The sequence below is a fragment of the Numenius arquata genome, chromosome 5, assembly GCF_964106895.1.
Source record: "Numenius arquata chromosome 5, bNumArq3.hap1.1, whole genome shotgun sequence".
NCBI lineage: Eukaryota > Metazoa > Chordata > Aves > Charadriiformes > Scolopacidae > Numenius > Numenius arquata.
Window position 1 is genome coordinate 56,147,829 of NC_133580.1, and position 23,081 is coordinate 56,170,909.

Below are 23,081 nucleotides of genomic sequence, written 5' to 3' on the forward strand. Positions count from 1 at the left end.
CTTTCACTTATGTTTCGCTTACATTAATGTTTGCATTTTCTTCCGTGCAAGCGAATACAGGCACACATTTTGAAAGCAGAATACAACACCCTGATAGAGCAATCCAGTACAAGCAGAGGAAACTAAAGAGGGGGGGGGGAAAGAAAGAGAAAGATTTTAATCTATTTCAAATATTTTGCAGTCATCAGACACTTTTTTGTTTACTTTATTTACACAAGAAAAAGATGCTAAATGCTGATTCCCGCTAGCAAAAAATATTTCCCCATGTTTTGCTTCACAGGTGTATTGTTTCATACCAAGGAAGCCTGGCTAAATGTGTGCCTGGGAGAAACAGCAGATAAATCTGCAGAATAGAAGTTAGTCAAGTCCAGAACAAAGACCATGTAGCCTATGGTCAAAGATCCCTGTCCTGAAATAGGTTGTATCCAGACACTCACTTAGAAAATTCCCAACTCAGGGAAAGACACAGATTTGGATTACTTTCCTCAGATCTCATCCAGATCCAAGCTACTCTTGACAAATGAAAGCCATATAAACCCACATACCAGCTAATAATTTCCCCAGATTCAGACTCTGTGAAAGACAACTTTAGGATTTTTATACTTCTTTTCTTAAACATGTCGATTATGGTAGAATTTTAAACAGTATGTGTCTACATATCCTGCTTAATTTCTGATTATGTACAGATAATACCTTTAGGATTTATTAGTGTTTGCAAAATTGGTAGTAGTAACTTAATCTAGCATATTACTCTGAATTTAAATTGAATCTAAAGAATCTATAGGTCTTTATTAGGTGTCAACAAGGCTTGCAAAGCTCTCCAAATAACACTGAGGGTTACTTAGGATCAGAGAGATCTAAGTACTACTTAAATCCTGATTAATTCTTCCCATGCCTCATGCAAACCATAGATTTGGTCCTTATGGAAAGAAGAAGTTCAGATTTCCCAGACTCAGGTTTCTCAAGAATAACCCACACATAAATTTCTACCTTCTAAGGCTAAGGAAGCTTTTTTTGAGCCAAATATCAGTGGATTTCAGATTATTTTTTTTTTAAACTGGCCCCAGTAGATATATCAAAAGGGCAAACCTGTTTGTGGGAACACTTGGAATATCAGCACACAACAGAAAACAACAGCCCAATATCAAACTTGCTGTTTCTTGCTGTTTCTGACTCAGAATCAAAGTCTCTTCTTAATCCATTGTTGATCCCAGAGGTGCCTACAAGACTACACTGGCCATTACAAAGTCCAAGGAAACATTTTATTGTTTACTTTTTTTTTTTTCTGTATTGAACACGAGGTTAAATACACATAACCAAAGATAGTTAATTCAGAATAATATAATTGTGGTGCTTAATAAAACAATTAAAATTGTGCTGGAAATGAAGATTTCCAGATGAATCAATTGTTTTTTATCCCTGCAGACTAAAATAACAACAAATCTAAGCAAACACTGTGGGTTTTATCCTCAGCTGAACTTGACTTTGATTTCACTGTTCCATATAATAACTTGGTCATGATCACACAAAACTTGCCATTTTATGTAAGGAAATGGCTGCCATTCATCTTCGTATGGCATAGTTTTGAGGTTATATGCATACAATTTTTAAAAATAAACAAAAGATGGAGTGATGAGTCAGGTCCTCAGTCAGCTTCTGCTGTTCTTCCCACTAAAAGGCACAAATGGAGGAAAGAGAAAGGATTATTCCAGCTAGGCAAGCTAGAAGCAGCCTCAAAAAAAGAAATAAAGGTAGGCTTCATTTCAATCGGCTAGCAGTTAGGTGTTTGGTTTGATGTCGTTGTCCCCTTCGGCGACCTTTGACAGTACTTGTGGTAGCGTTTATCGCTGCCAAGTAGGGGTGCATGGAGAGGGGAGATGGGTCACCCTCTGCAGGTGCCCCTCTTGCCCCTCCACACAGAAACAGCCAAGTCTATCGGACTAGACATCTGACTCCTGGCCCTAGTGGGGATCATGGTGCGCTGGAGACATGTGCCTGCTGCTGCGGACAGCCACTTTGTCAAATGCACGTGTCCCCCATCGTGGCTGAACCCTGCAGAGACCTGGCGGTGTTCGGGCCTTTGGTCTGACAACCAAAAAGTACCGATATGATCTCGCTCAGACCGAGTATCCCAATAGTCAAATGTTCAGAAGACACGTGAAAGCAAAGGCTACGCTCAGCGTCTTAGAGAGCAATTGCAAACAGATGCTGGGCATGTTTCTCTCTTGTTAAATGTAAGAGGACAGCTTCTTAGGCTTGACCAAACCTGGATGACCTGTTGGAGCTGCTGAGGGGATTGAAACCACCTCACCCTAAGCAAGGAGCAAGGCAGGGTCAGAAAAGCTCTGCAAAAGGTGGAGATAGAGCACATAACGTTTCAGCAGCTCTGAGATATACGACAGAGTGTGTTACCTGCTGACAACTCCAGAGCGGAGGGATGCAAAAAGACCCTGAGCTCCTGCTGCAGAGTGGAGCCAAAAGCCCAGAGTGCTGGTGTGGTTCCAGCTACTTCCCCTCTGTTTTTTCCCTTCCTGACCTGGGCAGACAGTGAGATAGTAGATGCGAATGAGGGAAAGCCTTCTCAGCTCATCTGGTTTACTTCTTTGACAAGATAGACGTATTCCCTTCATTTTCTTCATGGGGACCATCAGCTCTGTGAGGAAGCACCATTTCAGATCACCAGGAATAAGGTTCTTTAATGTCCTTCTCGTGCACCTCAACAGCACAGTTGGTGTGAAGAAGATTTGCAAAAAAGTGGCTCTGGGATGCAAAGGACGTGTCAACACCCCGATCCCAACTCGTCAAATGTTCTCCTTTACTGCACAGCAGCCTCGTTCAAGTACAAGCCTTGTTTGCTTATTTATTAAGTACATATGTTTTATGGAGTCTATGATCTGCAGAAAACATTCCAGCTTTTGGACCCAAGGGCAAAATCCTTCTTTCCAATCTGCACAGCTGATCTTTATGCTGATATTTTACTCTTCCTAAGGGATTTCCGTGTGGTGAGGGAAAGAGAAATATCAGAGCTCAAATCCACCAGGTGTATCTGAAAGGAAAAGCCTGCTTTGTTGTCATTCTCATTGCTTTTGTCAGGAAAAGGAGAAATGCAAGAAGTAAAATGCAATAGAAAAGGTGATAGCCAGTATTGCTAATATTTTAATAAACTCTTTTGAACTAAACCTCGGGGCTTTTTGCAATAAGATGTCAGTCCCCTCAGCATTAGTAGGACTTCAACAAAGGAATGGAGATATTTGTCTCATACTCAACTTACGCATTTTCTGTGAGAAAAAGCAACATTTTGGAAAAGGCTTCCTTTCCAGTCTTTAGATGTGTGTGATCTTGGATCACCCCTCTAGTTTCTCTTCCTTTTTTTTTTTCACGAAGTGTAGTCATTTCCAATAAGGTTCATGAAGGATTTCTGCTTTTGAAGGTCCCAAATGGCTTAAATCACTCCTAGCACAAATGCACTCTCTATTGTGGAAACTGAAACCTGCCACACCATAAGGTGATCCGTATATTAGAACCAGATATCCCTTCACATCTGCATTTCCAAGCAGCAGTGTGGTATGTTTTGAGTTAGCCTACTTTTACAGGGTGGCTCATCAGATAGAGATATAGCTATAAATACTGCTAAAGGGCTGGTGTTTGCCAGGCTCTTGCAAGGATGCTGGCGAGAGATAGGAGGACATGTGGGCAAGAAGTACTCTCCTTTGCAAAACACACATCATCTATCCAAACTACCATTAACTGCACAGAATGATGACAATGACAGGGCACCTTTTCTTCCTACTTCTGGGAAAATCACTGTCACTTACCCAATGAATGACAGTATTTTGGATGCTTCAGGCTGGCCTGAAGCTGGCCCCAGCCTCTAGTCCTAAGAGCAAGTGGAATGACAAGGCTTGGGTACACAAACTGCATGTTCTCTCACTCCAAAACAAGGTGGTCTGATACCTACCAGGAGCTTTCATGAACTTTATTATGTCCTGACACAGTCTGGAAAAGGACTGATAAGCCAGAGTCTGCCAGGAAGTAAGATTACAGTGAAGACTATGGAAAGGCATTTGCCTAAGCCTGTGTCATGATGCTTTTTAGCTTGCCCATACACACTCAGCCAAGAAGGCCAAGTCACATGAAGTGTTTGAGCGTGGACAAGGGAAGACCAAGTCATCTGTGACTCGGACAGGAGAAAGAGCCGTCCCATCTCCCACTGAGCGCTTTCCCCTTATAAAATGCAGATAACCACATCTTCTCTACAGGGCTGCCATTCACCCATCTGCACCATGGCATGTATTGCCATAAAATGGCAAGAAAGCCTCCTCGAGACCGAGCAGTTGGAAGGAGACACGGAAAACAATTATCTACTAAATCACTCCTAGCGCAAATGCACTCTCTACTGTGGAAACTGTGGAAATTTTTTTTTTTATATGACAGTTACCCTCTGAATGCATGGAAAGTATTGACTAGATCTGCTTTGTCTTTAAGAAGAGCATAGGATGAAAACATTAGATACAGATGTCCCCACTTGGCTTGATTAATCCCCCCTGAGTAGATGTGGGAAGAGAATTTTGCGTGAGAGGAGACAAAAAGGGCATGGGTACCTCTTCCTAAGTAGTTAGTAGGACGTACCCCTGTGACACACAGCGAAGGTGTACCTTCAGCTCTGCTTGCCCATCACTCTAGTACTCTCTCCATTGAGATCAAGATTTTAGCTTCCTCTGGGTAAAACACGGATTTACAAAGTATGATATGGAAATTTTCCTGCAGCAAGTCCGCTTATTGCTCCAATTTCAGATAACTACAGTATAGATTTTATTATTCATAGCCAGAGGCCTGTGTAAATTTCTGGGTTGACTTCTCATGTCCTCACAAGGGCAGAATGTGGGCTGCGGTGTTCAGGTTTCATGAGGAATTACTGTGGGAACTGGCTCGCACCATCTTAACACAACTCGGGGAGTTTGTTAAGTCGAAGGGGAATCTTATGAGAAGGAGCTGATATGGTTGGGTTTCCTGCTGAGCCCCACTGAGATCTTGGGGACGATAGCACATCTCAGTGCCGCTTGCTGAGAGAAAGCAAACAGAACTCTACCATGGAGTTCACTCAGTGTTTGACCCAGCCTTCCTACTGCTTCAGGGTTTTCTAGGACTAATCAGACTTGATAACAAAATAATTCAGAACAAGAAAGTGAATGCATTTGGGGTTTGCACGGATTTACATTAGGATGTGAGTTCATTACAATATTAATTCTGACTAGGTCCAGTCCTTTCTAAAGGCATTTCAACACTACTTGCATGCTATGTGAAAACGTAATTTTTGTATACGATAATAAACATATTCGTATGTATGTAACTGTATAGTTCTCCAGATATGTATCTCCACATATGCTGGAGCATTGCAAAACCATTTATAATACATTACAGAACCATTTGAAAATTACATTCATCCCCAGATTTTAATTACTCACATAAACTCTAACTACTCATTGATTTCTACAAAGATTATTTCTGAACTGACTCAAAAAATTATGGGTTACATTTGTATATATATATCATAGGTGATAGAGGTTTTTTTGGGGGAAATCTATGTGCCCCACTGAAATATAATCTGCAAAAGTGTAATTTTCACAGGAGAATGAAAAATACTTCCTTGGTCTAATGACAGTTTTAAAGCTTGATATGCTGTACCTGTTTATGATAAATTAATTACAAGTTGGTGGAAAGGAGATGCTTTCTGTTTTCTGACTATGCAGAGCTCACTTCTTATTAACATAGCTCAAAAATATGGGTGATTTTTTAATATAATAAAGCTCTGTGTAGTTTTCACAAGTTTATTTAAAGCTTTCCCTTAGAATACATACAGTTTGAATCATTTTACTATCAAAGTGCAAAGGCTAGTATAACTTTTACCCCAATGTTAATGTTATTTTGGGGCTAACTTTGATCCATGCATCAGTTTTCCTTTTACACAACTGTAAAAATACAAAGGATGTTTTGTACTGTAAGTTCTTAATACTTTCTTTGATTGAATTTGGCTCTGTCCTGGAATTAATCTAAAACTCCTGAGTCAATCAGATTTAAGAAGGTATGAGTTTTTACTAAATTCACTAAGCTCCAACTGTTTTTGAAGTTTGATCGAAGAATTCAACATATCAACACATGGGGGAAGTTCATTACAGACCCTGACATTGCTTTAATGCTCCACTAAAATCATTCAAGTTTGGAAGAGGGAAGGAGAACAGCATTTTAATGAAATTTAGCTTCAGAATCCTCAACTTCAAGTTCTGGCAGAAAATCTTCAGACTCAAACTGCAGGAAGATACAAACTAGAGACAAAGTTTACCTTGTTAATTAAAAAATAGTTTGATTTTCTTATCATGGATAACACAAAAATAGTATGTTAAATGTTATTTCAAAATTTAAAGTCATATTCTGTTGTGACAGTGCAAATTTTTTTTTCCCTAGACCTTTTGTTTGAGGCAAAATCAAGAGTTGTGTGCAGTGTTTCATGTCAGGGGACCTTCATTTTCTGAGGGAAAATAATTCTAAAAGTCTTATGGCTAATAGGTTAATGTTCAATAGCTCTGAAAAGTCACTTTATTTTTTCACTGTGTCTCTGTATTTTCCAACTTGATTGTTAACAGAACAAAATATCCATGGTTAGGTCTGGTAAGGATCTCTTTCCATAATGCTCTTTTGTCTGTATAACAATAATAAAAGCTTTATTGGCACCTATTTCACATGACCTCCATAATTCTCCTGTGGCTGACCCTAACCAGTACCAATAAAACCATGCATTCTCTCTCACTGTACATACAAAAAAAAAAAAAAAAAAAAAAGAAAGAAGAAAAAAAAAAGAAAAAGAAAAAAAGTCATGTTAAAATTTTAAATGTTAAAATTAATGTTTAAAATGTTAAAATTGTGTAAGGAAATCAATGCCAAAGACCTTTCTGGAAAAGTCACTTTAAAACAGGACAAACAGGACTGTAGGGTAAATATAGCTCATATATAGCTATATAATAGTTCATTTCAGCAGGGACTACCTTTTTTTAAAGACATCATATCACTTGCTTATGATTCATTTTCTCCCTCTCTCCTCATCTCCAGTCGGACAATGCATAAATATTTCTGAAAGGCCTCTGGAATTTTAACACATGGGAATAAATATTCCCCAAAGCCATTCTCGAAGTGTTTTCTTCGTTGATACATTCACGTACACAAGGATATTTCCCAGTTTGATAATTTATCATGGGTTAAAACACCCTTCACTTAGCAAGGAAACAGCACTTAAGCGATGCAATTCACGCTCCCATTTGTATGACATCTATAACGAGCAATAAATAGGCATCACGGACAGTCAGGACATGCTACGGGCTGGAAGTTTCCATCCAAAGCACTTAGCGATTATCTGTGAATAATGAATACATTCGTGGGAATCAGCATGGGTTGTGCAGCGTCCTTGAAAGGGGAAAAGTTCTCTGCCGGCATCACCGATGGTGAAGAATTCAGTAGGGTTGCGTTTATAGAGATAATTTACTGAAAAAAAAAACTTCCTCGTAATTTTAATTTTCTGTCTTTTCCCAACTTCGAGGACCCCGTAAAATTTACTGCAAATTCAGAAAGGAATTCCACAAAGTGTTGCTGCATTTAAGTGCTATTTAACCCACATTTGAAGGGTTTTAGGGTTTCCTACCTGCAGGGGAAAAAAAAAAAAAAAAAAAAAAGATTCCTACTGCCGTCTTGTCCTTGTCCTTTTCGAGTTCCCTGCCGGAAAGACCAGCCAAAATGGGGTATCCCCGTGAGATGCGCGCAGGACTCTCACCGAGGCCGGGGGAGGGAGGGAAAAGGAGAGCTGGCCGGGACACCCGTCTGAAACGACCCCTCCGTTTGTCCCGGCAAGGCCCAGCGGGACGTGACCCCCCCCTTCCCCGGGTCCTGCTCTGCATCCGCGACCCTTTGAGAGCGGCGGAGCCGGAGCAGAGATTTGGTGGACTCCATGCAGGGATGAGAGGTCCCCCGGCGGGAGCGATTTGGGCGGCTCCCCCGGGACTCCCTTCCCCCCAGCACTCACTGTGAGGAGGAGGAGGAAGAAGATATTACACAGAGCTTTAGAGGTGGTGCAATTATCTTCTGGCTGATCTTTTTTTTTTTTTTTTTTAATGGTTATTTAAAGTAGGTATCCAAACGTTCCCACCACCACCTCTGCCCTCTAACGGAGCGTTGGACCCGAAAAATGCTGCTTCCCAGTATTTTGGTGGCTTTCGTGTTTTGGAGGCTCTCGACAGTTTACTGAAGACGCGAACACAGTCTTTATTTGTTTTATTTTTTATAGCTACACAGAACCTTGCTGAAAAACTTTATTTTTTTTTAAATTTATAAGTATGTACATACATATATCAATATATCAGTGAGAGGCAGATGTTGACCAAGAATTTCCTTACCCGCAGCGCTGCCATCTGATTTGTTAGGAGGGTGACAGGAACTGAGAGATCTGCTCAGCGTGGAGAAGGGAGAGATGATTCCTCTCCCCAGAAAGCCATCTCTGCCCGCAGCGTTGGGGGGGCTGAACGCCTCCTGCAAAGATCCGAGCCCCAAAAGCACCGCGGGCCCTTAAAAGCAGAGAGGAGCAGAGGTTAGGTAGCGAGCGCTAAAGCCTGTCTTTCATTTCATTTCTATTTTACGACACATCGAGGCAGTGCCGGCGGGGGGAGAGCAAGGGGAGACATCAAACACCAGCGGGGTAATTGCATTCACATTGCAGGCAGGCCCGCTGCAATCCGTGCGGGAGGCGTCAGGGCAGCGACGGGAGCGCCCGGGCCGGCATCACTGTGGCCCACTGGAGGAACTTGTCACACTCACATTCGCGTTTTGGGCCCCCAAAGTAACCTTCCGTCCGCTGGTTCCCCCCGGAACACGGCCCCCCAAATCCCCACTCCTCCCTGTCCCCTCTGCGTGGCAGCCGGCCGTGCTTCACACCTACGCCCAGCAAACCCTGCCAAGGCTCAGGAGCCGTCGGAGATGTTGACAGGGGGCAAATCCCACGGGCATCTCACGCCAGGGACCGGCACGGACTGGGAGCCAGGACGGGACTGCTCAGCCGGAGACACCCCACCGGCCGCCGCGCCGGGGCCACAGGCTGCAGCCGTCCCGCACCTCCCGGAGCTGCCCCGGCTCTGGGGGTCTCCAAAGCCTTGCAGAAAAACTTGTACCTCGGAGAGAAACAGAGCCATAGATGGAAAAAATAAGGGGCCCGCCACCCAAAGTTTAAATCTGGTCTCAAAGCCACGTCTGCCGAAAACACGGGGAAATCCGTTCTGGCCCGGAGGCAGGCGGGAGCTTGTGCTGCCCAGGGCGGGAGCCGCGCCGGCACAGCCCCTGCCCCACGGAGGGGTTAGCCCGGGGTGACGGCAATGCCCTCGGTACAAGGAGACCCTTCCTACTCCGCCTTACCCCCGGGCAAGCGACACCGAATGGCAATACGGCCTGGCCCAGGATGTCTTTCTGACATTAAACTACGAAAATAAAATAACTTCACTGGCTGCTTTTTCAGCTCTCTACAGGGAGCCCTGCTGGGTGGCTGCAGGGGGACATCCAGTAAACACACGCCCTTTTTCTCCTCACCATCACAATAAGCACGAAGGGTATTACGCATAAAGTGTAAGTAGTCATGTCACTATATCAATGTGAAAGGTACGTAAACACACCTACAAACTTTGAAAATACCCCATACACACGGACTTGTATGTACAAGTGTTGTAATTGCAGGTATAGAATTGTGTTCATGCTTATTTTAAGTTTCAGGAGTATGCCTGAATACACATGACTTTTCAGAAACACAATCCAGCATTATTGCACACCAGACAGTTGTGTTAAATAAATATGGAGGGGAAAAAAAAAGAAAAAGAAAAAAAAAAAAGAAGCAAGCGCAAATTTACTCTCATTGATTTTATTATACTATTTCTAATCGGAAGACAATTAATATTACATAAGTTGCATGACCACACTGTAGGGACACTTTATAAAATATGGACAGGGGATACACGCATATCTTCTGCACATTGTTTATAAAATGTATAGAAGTAACCAGGTCAACCTTTTTCTCTTTATTCCGGAAAGCACATATACATTTTCTGAGTCTGCCAGTCAAACAGAGCTGACGGTTTATGGACGCTTCAGACTTATCAGTCAAACTCGTATTTCCTCTCCAGCATCAGGCACCAGGACGCGCAGAGCATAAAAGCAGTGGTCGTTAACATCATCACTCCTGTGCAATAAGTGACGAATGCCCTTTCTCACTGTTTACAATTCCCCAGACTGCTCTCGGTCTCTGCCCAGGTAAGACAGAAAGCCGAACGTGTCCCTGTATATTCCTGCTTTTCCAGAGTCCGTTTCGGAGCTCTGGCTGCTTGCATCTTTCTGGAGTCTTTGGAAGTGGCATTGTTCCTTTTTTTTCTTTCTTGTTTTTAATTTTTTTTTTTTTCTTTCCTGAAATAGGCCCTGACCTGAAAGGTCCCCACGGCCACCTCGTGAAAGGGAGCGGGACCTCTCGGTGTCGGGGAGGCCGGCTCCGCACCCGGCTGCGCCCCGGCCCCGCCGGACGCTCCCGCCGGGCAGCAACCGGTGCCCCCAGCTCAAAAGCAGGAGGGGGAGGCGGGGCTTGGGAATGGGATGCTTGTCCAGAAGTACCCTAAAGGGGGACAGACAAGTAGGGATATACCGGCAGAGGAGAGCAGGAGGAGAGAGCTGACCCGCAGGTGAACATCGCAAGGGCATCCATGTACTCACCCAAACTCCCGCGGGTCTCCGACGCCCACTCTGCATCGACTCGTCCCTCTCCGACCCTGGCCCGCCTGGTCCCAGGGAAGAAGGCGGAGGACAGATAACTCCCCTGCCCCGGCGCCCTGCAGCGAGGGGGAGTTTTGGGAGTGTTGCTGGGGAACCTTGTCCCCAGGCGGGCGGATCCAGAAGGCTCAGGAAAAAGGGGAAGGCGGAGGGTGGCTTTACAACTTTCCATGAAGTGGCTTTACAGCAGGAATAATAACAAAAAAAAAAAAAAAAAGCCGAGCTGCGGAGAGGCAACGCCAGGAGCCACGGGCTGGGTGCTGGAGCGGGCAGCGCATCGCCGCTGCCGCCCCGCCCGCGGCGGGGGGAGACGGGGCGCCCCGGACGGCTCCGGCTCCGGTGCGCGGGGACTGACCTTCTCTCTAAGCGAACTAGGTAGACGTAATAATGCATATGTAAATAAATATGCCTACATATGTATATGCATATATACATAGGAAAAGGTTAAATGTCACCACCTCGGCCTCGGGAGACCCTGTAGACAATGGTCCACCCTGTGCCGGACACCCTCCTCTCCACCGGCGGGACAGTCCGCGGCCGCGGACACTGACTGCTCGCGGGGGCATGTGTCCCTCCTCGCCCTCCCTATCCCCCGGTTCAAGTGCCCCAACCCGGGGGCTGCGGGCGGGGGCAGCCTCACCGCTCCGCCGGCGGCGGTGGCTGCCGGGCCCGCGGGACCGGAGCAGGCTCTCCGGGCGGCGGAGGGCGCATCTCCTCCGTCCATCGCCGCCGCCGCCGACATGAAAGCGCTCGATGGGGGGTGGGAGGGGGGTTGATTATTATTAATGATATTAATATCACTGCGATGTCCGCGGCGGGGATTGGCTGGCTGGGCTGCCCGCTGAGCCCGCTGCAGCCAATGGGAGGGCCGGGACGTGAGGCGGCCAAGCCCCCCCCCCGGCTGCGGCCCGTGTGGCGGGGCCGGCGCTGCCGCTCCCCCCGCGCCGGGATTTGCTCCCTAATTGACCTAAATAAGGAGCTCGTGAGTGGCAGCCCCGGGGCGGTGCACGCACACGCACATCCCGCACTGCACACACACACGCACACACACACACGCACACGCACGCCCAGTCCCCGGCAGCGCCCGGCCCCGCCGCGCTCCGCGCCCTGCGCTTCCCCTGCGGAAATCCCATTTGCCGCCGCGCTCCTCCAATCCCAGGATTCCCCCTCTCGTGTCCAGCGTTTAACTCGCATGACATTTTTATTTCGTTATTATCGTTTTCGCGCAGAATCTGGCGCCTCCGATGGGTTGTCGGCTTGCTTTTTTTTTTTTTCTTTCCTTCCCCGTTCCCTTCCCCTCCTCCCCCTCCCCCCTCCCCTCCTAGCTTGCAGGAAATGATGGCAAACCGCGATCTGAAATGATTACTCCGGAAAAAAACCCTTTTATACCAGGAGAGCATCCACAGGGCTAGGCAGAGGCAGGCGGCGGCCGCGGGGCAGCGGGGAGCCGAGGAGCCAGCCGCCGGCGGAGCCGGGACCCCCCTCCCGGCAGCTCTCTCCGAGGATGCCGGACGAAGCCACGGAAAACGCCGGCTCCACCTCCGCCCGCGTCTCGTCCTTCTTCATCGAGGACCTGCTGGGCACCGAGGGCACGGCGGGCGGCGGGGCGCGGCGGGCAGCGGGCGGCAGCGGCCGCGGGGCTCCGCGCTGCGGGCCGCGCTCCCCGCTGCGCCTCGGCGCCCCAGGCTGCCCTCTCCGCGACGCCGCTGTCGGCTGGTACCGCCGAGCCCACGCCGCTTTCCTGGGCTGCGCTAGCCCCGACAGTAAGTCGCCTTTCCCTATCCCTAATCGCCGGGCCCGGACGGGGGAGAGTCTCTGCTCCCGCTTCGGGGGGGAGGGGGGGTTCGGTCCCGCCGAGGCCCCAGGGGGCAGGCGCGGAGGGGGATGCGCGGAGTGCCCCCCGCAAGCCCTCGCCCTGCCTCCCCGTTTTCAGCCTCCCAGGGCAAATCTCCGGAAATGCTGGCGGTGTGTCAGGCACCTGGAGCCTCCGCCCCGCCGCCCAAAACGTAAACAGTTGGGGTTGTTGGCTCGCTCGGGGATTATTTTCTTTTTCTTTTTTTTTTTTTTTCTTTTTTTAATTTTCCCCATCCCTTTTTCTTTCTTCTCTTGTTTGAAGAGGCATGTCTGGGGTTTGATTGGTTTTTGTTGGTTTGGGGTTTTGTGGATTTTTGGGGGCTTTTTTTTTTGTTTGAGTTTTTGGTTTTTTTGCTTTTTGTTTTTTGGGTTTGGTTTTGTTGGGTTTTTTTTGACGCCCCAGCAAGCCGGGAAGCTGGGAGCACCGACCCTAGCAGCGTAGAGGATAGTTTGGCAAGCCAGGGTGCAGCGGGGGTCCGTCCCCTGCGCCCCGGCCGCCCCTTCCCGCAGAGCCGAGCCCGCTGCTCGCTTCCTTCTCCCGCAGCCCGGCGGGGGCAGGCAGCGGCCTGGCACGGCGGGAACCCCGCTGGAAAGGACGCTGGAGGAAAAGCCTGGGTTCAGGGGCAGAAATTAACATCTGAAAAAGTTTATGGGCTGTGATCAGTGGTTATTTTTATCCTGATAGAAAAAATATTGTCCCTCGGCGCATCTCTTTGATTCTATACTAGCCTGTAGAGTTCGCACGATTGCTCAGTAAGGAAAAGAGGCGTGATTTGTAATCCAAAGAGTTTTTCTTTACAGTGATGGGTTCATTGTTATTTTTAATTTCTTTCGAAAGTACGTCTAAACCCAGAAAAAGACTCACGAAAAAACTGTCTTGTTTTTCTCCCAATTTTGGGGGGCTTTTATTTTTTTTTCCTCTGGTCTATAAGGAGTAGGAAATATTTTTCCCCCTTTAAAACTGCAAATAGAAGGCACAATGTTGGAAACTTCACCGAGACACGCTGGGAGGCGATGTCCCGGTATTAGACTAGCTGACCCGGTCCATTTGGTTTATTAAGTTCAGGATAATGTGAAGAGAAAATTGTTCTTTCATACCTCCCTTTATATACACACACGCACTAGTATACTTACCCCCCTTACACGCACCGATATACTTACATATGTACTTTTAAGTATATATGTGTACATACGTGTGTAAATATTTTTGTGTATACATACGTGTGTAAATGTGTACGTGTGTGTATAAATTAGAGTACACGTGTATTCATATGTGTACATCCATATATGGAAAAGTATATACATTTCTATGTGTATATCCCTATGTATATACATATACATGGACATTGGTATGTGTACTAAACATATATCTAAAAGTATACGTATGTTTTATAAATATGTGTGTGTGTGCGTTCGGTTACGTGTATGTGCTTAGATGCGTGTACACACAGGCACATACATGAGTATATGTATATATGCATGAAGTATAATTCATGCACTGCTGTATAAATATGCGTGTGCGTATATACTCACAGACGTGTAGGAGTTTATCACAAGAGACAGAGCAGCCATAGGGCTCTTTGCCCGGGCTCCTCGCCCGTCGGGCCACCCGGCGCCCTGCCCGTGCAGCCACCCTCATTCCCCTCCCGGTGAGCGGGGCGAGGGGCAGGCGCTCCCTTCGGGTCCGCGGGCGGCTGGGCGATGACCCTCGGGTCCCCCCCGCTCCCCGGAGCGGCTGCCCCATCTCCCAGCCCTCTGCCTCTCTCCGCAGCCAGCGACCGGGACTCGCCCGAGCTGCCCGAGGAGCCGGCGGAGCGGGCGGGCGGCGGCGGGCGGGCGGCGACGCGGGGCCCGGCGGGCGGCCGGCCGGGGCCGGGCGGCCGGGAGGAGGAGGAGGAGCGCGGCGAGGAGCCGGGAGAGCCGGAGCAACGCGCCGCCGGCCGCAAGAAGAAGACGCGCACGGTGTTCAGCCGCAGCCAGGTCTTCCAGCTGGAGTCCACCTTCGACGTGAAGCGCTACCTGAGCAGCTCGGAGCGGGCCGGCCTGGCCGCCTCGCTGCACCTCACCGAGACCCAGGTGAAGATCTGGTTCCAGAACCGCCGCAACAAGTGGAAGCGGCAGCTGGCCGCCGACCTGGAGGCGGCCAACCTCTCCCACGCCGCCCAAAGGATAGTGCGGGTCCCCATTTTGTACCACGAGAACTCGCCGGCGAGCGCCTTGGGCTTCACCTTGCCCCACATGTCGCCCCCCTTGGTGGGCTTCTCCAGCGGCGTCAGCTACCCGTTGGGCACCTTCCCCGCCGCCTCCCTTCCCTTCCTCCGGTCGCAGATGACAGGACTCGTCTGAGCGCTCACCTGTGCCGGGATCGCGGCACCCTCGCCCCCCTCCCCCGGCTTCCAGCTCCACCCCCCTTCCTCCCCGGACTTTTTATTTCCAACTTACACGTTTCTCGATTTTCTGCTTTTTAAATTTTTTTTTTTATTTTTTTTTTTAAACGTGCAATAAACTTTCTTTTGGGGTTAACTCGGAGCGACGCTCAGCAGCCGGAGGGAACCGAAAGGACTACCAGGACTCCAGCCATGAGCCGGGAGCGGGTCGGCGGGGCTCCCCCCGCCGCGCATCCAAAGAAAATGCAGCCCTATGGCAGCGGCCAAGCCCCCCCACCGCCGCCTCGGCCCCGGGGTGACACAGACCGGCGTTTTCCGGGGGACAACAGCCCCCCAGACCCTTCCCCCTCCCTTCCCCCCGCAGAGCTGCCGAGAGTGAGACGAATGTACGGAGGGGCCGGAGCCGGGGGTGCTTTGCTTCCCGGCCCCGCTGCCCCCGCCCCACGGACGGCGAAGCCTCGGGGTCCCCGCCGCGGTGGAGGAACCTTCCCCGGGTCCTCCGCTGCCCCAGAGCTCCTGCCGGGGAAATCTTTCATTTTCCCCGCTGCTTTCCGTGCAGAGCGGGGGGCCCTGCGGATCCCCGCCTCCAGCAGCTTCTCCAGGGCTCTTTGTTTTAGCCACTTAATTCGTACAGATTCCCCCCCCCCTCCTCCCCCATTGTTACTCTCATTTTCATACGATCGATACCCAAGCATGTGCTGATGCCCCCTGGTCCTTCTCCATGCTGGCTTTTTGATTTGAAACAACTTGAAGGCAAATTGTTGGAATGAATTCGCCCCACTGAAGTCCGAGCTGAGAGGATTTGGTTTCTTTGTTTTCGTTTTATTTCCCTGACAAACTATCTGCTAAAATATACGGTTAGATTTTTTTTTTAATATATATATATATATAATTCAACATTCTGTGTTTTACCAGTGGGTTTGCCACTTATTTCTGTCTCCTGAGGAGGCTGAGGAAAACGCACCTCGGCTTATCCATCTCTTAGGGGATCGGTTTGTGTAATCGATTAATAGTTCGCACTGGCAATTAAAAAGGAAGAAAAGAAAAATAGTCAGATGGTGACAGACTGGGGAGTTGTATGGCTAGTTATGCAAGCCAACCTGCAATGTGGTACTATATGAAATATTATGCATGCCAAACTATTTTTCCTTTAATAACTAATTTGTTTCCTCCTCTCTACCCACTGCTAAAATGAATATCGGGTCCATCATTGTTTCAAAAGGTTTTAATTTCTTTTTCCGAATATTAAGGGGGGAAGGACCTTATAAAACTCACCCTTGATGGAAGGTCAAGCTTTAATCGTACGTTTTAGGGCTCAATCAGACGTAACTGAACCGACCAGCTCGGAGCACGCGGTGTCCCCGCAGGGAAAGCCAGGTCCTGGATCTGTTGGGGTACGTGCCTGCCGACCAGTTCCCAGAGAAGGAAGAGCGATCTAATTTTTACTATTTCCTACGCTTTGCATTATATTTGGAGCAATCACACGGTTTCTTGTTATGAAATCGATCGCCGCGATGCGGCGGAGCTTCAGCTTTGATATGAAACCTGAGAAGAAGGGTCAGGGGCGGATTATAACCTCTCCAACGCTTTTTTTTGTTTGCCTTTTTTTTTTTTTTTTTTTTTTTTCCTGCTTTGGCCTGAAGCATGGCTCTGGGCATCAGCCTGCACAGTTGAAATCAGGACGCAGAAAGCCTCAAAATCACTCGAGAATGAAATATATACATATATATATATTCCGGGTTCCTGAAAAAAGTGCTCACTTGCAGGGGTGCTCGGTTCGACTTGAACCCCTTTTCTGCAAGCTGGTTTTTTCGTGTTTTGGTTGGTTGTTTTTTTTTTCCAAACTACTCTGAAATCCCTCGTCTCACTCGGAGAGATCTTCGCCAGCTGTTTTCTTTGCATATCCGTCAAACACCCCAATTTGGGGCGAAAACTCTAAAGCCTGGTCCCTGAGCAGTGTAAGAAGGACTGGGAAGCGTCGGGGTTGGGGTGCCGGTGCCCGGACGGGACCCGCCGGCCGCGGGGGGAGCGGCTGGGGTGGATTTCAGCCTTTTCACGCGCAAAGGAGGTGACTTGGGGCAATGTTTCTTCCTCGGGGAGCAAACACTTGATTTGATACCGTTCAGAGCCTGGCTATCCCTGGAAGAAAGCGGCCAGACCGTTTCCCCAGCCATATCCAGCTCCCCAGATCTCCCAGTGTTACTTACTGGAATAAAATCCTGACTCACTACAGTCATATCAGAGTAGATTGTAATCCAACGCGAAACTTAACACGCCTGCCACTCTCCACATGCCTTTTCTTTGGAGTAACATATGAGATTATTATACTTCTGATTCTACTAAATATTCTTTTCTTGAAGTTAAGGAACTGGCAGGGTTAAATGATCAATCGGATTTTTAAAACGTGTTTTGACATTAGTTTGTTTGTTTTTTAAAGACGTGCTGATTATATCAATAAACAGATTTTTTTTTCATACACTGTATTTGTAACTTATGATCATAGTAAAATATTAAAAGGTGCAAGACGTGAATTAATCTAAGAAAAAGTGCTTACTTATGCCTTATTCTGTAGATGCAGGAACTGCTTTATAGTGGCTTATTAAAAGTATGTGCTGAAAGTAGGAACACATACACCTCAGGTTTCTTTACCTCGTAGCTTTTTTAATGCCGCTTTTCATTGTAACTGATGGCAAGAAATTTCTGCAGGATGCAGAGAAACAGCTCGCAGAAGACGTAGGCGCTGATGAATGCGCATTGACGATTTCAAGGCAGGCAAAAAAACCCCACCCAAACCCAAGCCCACCCCCCGAATCAAGACAGCATATTCCTCGCAGTTTTCTTCCCTGTGTATATTTTTATTAAACAAATCAAAGAGGTAAGAGTCACGCTTTGTGCTTCTTCTGCAAACAGAACGCTATAAGAAAAATGTTGGCAGACTGTAAAGCTCGAAGTAGTTTCGCAAAGGCTGTTTGCGACATATAGAGACATACGTTGCTGCTTTATAGATCAAAGCAACCTCAGAATAGCTTTAAAATAAATCCAGTTATACTACAGCTGTAATATTATTATGCAGCATAAATCCTTGTCTGTTGACATTTATTTAATGAATGTTGCTACAACAGCTTAGCTAGATGGCACTCCAGAGGCGAGGCAAAGGGAAAAACTTGCCAGACTACTCACAAAGATAACTTGTGTTTATTAGATCTTAATAAAAAAAAATAGCGAAAAGATTTTTATTTTTTTAAGCAAATCAAAGGAAAATCAAAATACTGTCTGAACTGACCTTCTGAAGTAAATTCCTGATGTAGCTGCCGTAAGATGTTATTATTAATTACACTTTAAATGAAAATGATCGATATGCTGAAAAGCACCTTGTTAAATGGCTACTTTGCAAATGGTACATTGCTCGCCATGGCCTATAACTTTTCTTGTAGGCATGGGTCTAAAATATTCATGCAAATCAATACTTGATAAATCTCATAGGTGCGCGCTGGCTCCACTGTTGAACAATATATTTGGATCGATCGATTTTTATTTTTTTTTTCTTTTATATTGCATTATGTTGGAATAGTCTGTCTCTGCCCCTTGTGAACATCTCAGCCGGGCGGGGTGCGCGCCCCTCTCTCACCATCGATCGGAGGGAGACTCGCTCCAGACTTCAGCGGACACGCAGTATTTAGTGCTCTCAGCTTCAAATTAGATCCAGCCAATTTTCTTACATTTCCCGTCCCATTCCCGATGAATGTAGCTTCATGGCGGATTTCTTAATGCTTCATTTCACCATCCTGAGTTTCTCAACTCTTCTTACAGATTCTACGTTTTAATTTCTATGTAGTAAGGTACATGAATGTCCCTTTTCTTTTTCTTTTTCTTTTCTTTTCTTTTCTTTTCTTTTCTTTTCTTTTCTTTTCTTTTCTTTTCTTTTCTTTTCTTTTCTTTTCTTTTCTTTTCTTTTCTTTTCTTTTCTTTTCTTTTCTTTTCTTTTCTTTTCTTTTCTTTTCTTTTTCTTTTCTTTTCTTTCTCTCTTCTTCTCTTCTCTTCTCTTCTCTTCTCTTCTCTTCTCTTCTCTTCTCTTCTCTTCTCTTCTCTTCTCTTCTCTTCTCTTCTCTTCTCTTCTCTTCTCTTCTCTTCTCTTCTCTTCTCTTCTCTTCTCTTCTCTTCTCTTCTCTTCTCTTCTCTTCTCTTCTCTCTCTCCTCTCCTCTCCTCTCCTCTCCTCTCCTCTCCTCTCCTCTCCTCTCCTCTCCTCTCCTCTCCTCTCCTCTCCTCTCCTCTCCTCTCTTAGCAATACTAGTCTACTGAACAGCCGAGAATTATTCGCTTTAATTCAGAAATCCCTTCTAGGATTTTCCCGCACGCCTCTCGTATCAAGTGCAGGGGTTGCAGGAAGGCGATTTAGCTGAGGACTTTGAACTGACCTCAGAGGGAAACAAAAGGTTTCGGAAAAGGGATGTTCTCGGGGTCACAGCGCAGCCAGATCCGCCTGTGCCCCGCACCTCTGGGATCAAGGAGTGGGTTTAGCGCGCCCAACTCCCCCCCCAAACCTGTTTACAGGTTTTTACCTGTGTGACGCTTGTAGCTGCCTTCCTGTGGGACTCCGGGGAAAGCCGCTTTCCAGCTAGTGAAAACAGTTTTCTCTCCCCTCCCTCCCTGCCGGAGATGCCCGGCGCAGGCGAGGGATGTCCCCGCTGCCCGAACCGCTGCCTGCGGCCGGGGGGGCGGCGGGACGGGGGCGCCAGGGAAGGACCACAACGATCACCGGCAATTTACACCCAGCTACTGCTGAACCGCAAAATCGAGTTTATTTTAGGGACCTGCAGCGCTAAGATAGCCAAAGCCGCCTGGTTGTTTTGATGAACATTTCAGGCAGCTCTTGGAGCCGCTGTCCCGGGCTGAGTCCCAGGGGAGCAGCGGGACGGCTCGAAAACCGCTGCAAGGTACCGGTGTGACCGCAGTTACCAGGGTCGTATTTGCAAGGGAACGTGAAATCCAGAAAGGGCCTATTTACCCTCGAGAACATCGGGGGATAAAACAAGTCCGATTCCGTAAGCCAGGCAAAACCGGACTCCCTGGCGTTTCTCTACAATCTAATCAGATTTAATTTCCATCATATTTGGATTTCAAGTAGGAGACTTTTTGTGCTCTGAGCTTAGAGGGAAATAATGATATATGTGCCGGGTGATTTCTGGTAAAAAGCTTTCCCAGGTAAAACGTTTCCATTCAGCATAATGTTAGCTTTTAATACAGGAATATATTATTCAAAGGAAAAGGTTCTCTCCCTCTGCGCTGCGCGGTACCGGCCTCCGTGTCACGACACGTCCCAGACGACAAGATTCCTCCCAGATAAAATACAAATGAAGCGCGGGATTGAGAAGTACCGGTGTCGGAAAATCTCTACCTATTGTAAGGAAAATTGTTGCTTTTAAACGGAGGGATTAGGCACCTTGTCCGACAGCCTTTCGGAGTCTGGGGAGCGAATCGCGATGGTGCGGAGCAGTGCTGCGGGGGACGGGCCGCGCTGGACCCCCACTTCGGTAGCGAGACCCCCTGTCGCTGGCTCAGGACCGGGCAGCTGATCCCGGGAGAAAGCGAAGACTCCGGTCAAAGCCGCCCCCTCCCCGCGGCCGCTCTCAGCCCAGCCGCTGCCCGGGGCTGCGCTCCCCACGCCCCGGGAACCACTCACTCGGAAAAGCCTCTGACTTCTGGCAAGATCTCTCGCCCCGAAGCCCCGTCGGACACCGCTCTTCCCGCCTCCCACCCCCAGCAGCTTGGGGCCAAATGCAGGCCGGCCGGGGCTCGGAGGGATTCGATAGGGTCCCGGAGCCGCTCCAGGGGGGCTCCGCCGCCCTCCCCCGCGGCAGCCCCGTTGCAGAGCCCTCCCTCCGGGGAGGGGGTGCACTTTGCAGGTGGTTTTGCGGGATACGTCTCTACCTGTTGGCATCCGGAGCCAAGTCTTTACTCTCCCCACCTGAAGATAAGGAGGACCCTAGCAGAGGGCATGAGGAGCTCGGTACGCATCTGGCTTGTAGGATTCGCTGCACGGGGGGCCCCGGAGGCCCCCCATCCTCTTGTTGCCAGTGAATTGATTGCGACCTGCCCCAGCGGCTGGGGAGATCTGGCACTGTAGCGTGCTCCCTCACTGCACAGAGTTTGTCAGGGGAAAAAAATCGGTTTTGTAAAGCGGCCAAATGGGGCTGGGAAAGGAGGACAGACATTTCCCGGGTGGGAGTTGCCGGGCCGGGTCTCCCAAGGCTGGGCTTGGACTGCTCGGGGGGTGGAAGGGGCCGCGGTGAATAAAAATAGGATGTGTCTCCTTCTTCAGTTTCCTTCTTATTTTCTGCCTTCTTCAAGTTTTCCTTTTTCTTCTAAGAAAATGTCTTTTAGGAAAACACACAGGGTCAATGCATTTGCTTTTTAAGATGGATATTTGCAGGGACTAAAAGGGGTATGGTTTGCAGCAAGAACAGATGTGAGCACCTGGGACGTGCCTCACTCACAGAAGGGAGGCCGGGACAGGAGCGCAGGGGAAAAGACAGACTTGACCTCGTATCAAAGTCCCCGTGCTCCAAGTTTTACCAGCTCACACGGAATTTCTTAATTTATCTTTTCAGCTGCTTCTTCTCAATTTATACCACTATTCCCTGTCCCTTCCCTCGGCCTTTCTCCCTCTCTCTTTTAAAGGGACATTTCGCTCCACCAGAACCACTAGTTTGTACAGGAGATTTCAAGACAAATGCAACAAGTTTAGGCATCTGGCCAATAATCGTGTTGACGGAAGACGGATATATATTTTTTTTTTTTCGCCTAGCGGAAAATGCACAGCTCTCCAGTAGACGGCTGCGTTAAAATCTGAGTGCATTTATAAAGGGAAACAAATTTTCATGAAAAAGAGCTGAAACTCGCTCTCTCAAGTACCAGTACGTTAAAATTAATGCAATCCAAAGCCTTAAGATGCCCTGATTTTAGCTCACGGAATCTCTGGCATCACGATATTTAAGAGCCTGTCAGCGCTTCTATTGTCAACTCTTTTTTCAAGGGCTTCTCGCGTGCCCTGAGCAGTTTTCGTGGTAGAAACCTCGACATTCGGATTAAAAGGCCTCTTAAAAGCCGGTTGGGACTATTTCCCAGGCTTTACACAGAGGCGCAGGGAAGGAAAGAGTTCCCGGCGACCCACACCTGCTGGCGACTCTAACGTAGTTGGACGCCCTGCCTTGAGTAACACGAACTGTTTTTAAAACGTTGCAGTGCTGGTAGGTGGTGGGGATCAGAAGTTCTCCAGATAATACAGAAACACACCGATCCTTCCCCAAGTCCCATAACATCTCCCACAGCACAGCCGAGGGCTTCTCCATCCTCCAAAAGGCACACCTTGGATATACTCACACACACGCTCACACCGGCCAGCACTTTCTCACCATTCCCGCACCAAGTGCAGGATCTCTTACAACTTTTAGCTCTTGAAAACCACAGAAGAACTTTGCAGAACCGCGGAAGAAGAGCGGGGCGGATTTTGGGGTGGCCTGACACCACGGGTCTCCTTGGGAGGAAAGAGGCTCCCTTTCTCCCCAGGGGAACTCTGCATACTCGGCCTGAGGGTTTGGAGGTGGAAGGACTACAGAGAAGGGACTCATGAATTACTCTTCCCCAGGGCCCCCCTCCCCTCACAACGGCATGGATAATCTGCAGCAAATGGCCTCAGCAGACTGTCTGGGGTCGTGCCAGGTGCTGTACATACACACGGAGGGGTTTTGCCGGCTCCCAGCTTCCCCTTTCCCTCCTGCCCTCTCCCACTGCCATCACCGCCTTTCTTTGTCGCACTCCGCCCCATTCCCGTGCTCTCATTTCCAATCCTCTCCTTCCATCCTTCTCCTTCATTCCAGAGATCTCCCTCCTGCCATCCCATCTCCTCTTTGCCTTTCCTGTGGGCTTTTTTCGGCCTGGCTCTGACTCTCCCCCTAGCAGTAAAGGGCCTGGGCAGGAGGGCAGCCTGCCCTGCCCCGGCT

General features: G+C 48.2%; 1 protein-coding gene across 1 annotated transcript; it reads left to right on the plus strand.

The window, feature by feature from the left end:
* Positions 1-12,276: 12,276 nt before the first annotated feature.
* Positions 12,277-15,039, plus strand: LOC141464945 (homeobox protein HMX1). The gene is made up of 2 exons (XM_074148109.1): positions 12,277-12,602; positions 14,465-15,039. Exons 1-2 carry the CDS (start codon positions 12,344-12,346, stop codon positions 15,037-15,039), a joined length of 834 nt encoding a protein of 277 aa, XP_074004210.1. The 5' UTR covers positions 12,277-12,343.
* The last annotated feature ends 8,042 nt before the right edge of the window (positions 15,040-23,081 follow it).

Coding starts and splice junctions, on each gene's coding strand:
- LOC141464945 (XM_074148109.1), top strand. CDS start 12,344: ATGCCGGACGAAGCCACGGAAAACGCCGGCTCCACCTCCGCCCGCGTC. Junction 12,603..14,464: donor GGGCTGCGCTAGCCCCGACA/GTAAGTCGCCTT, acceptor CTCTCTCCGCAG/CCAGCGACCGGGACTCGCCC.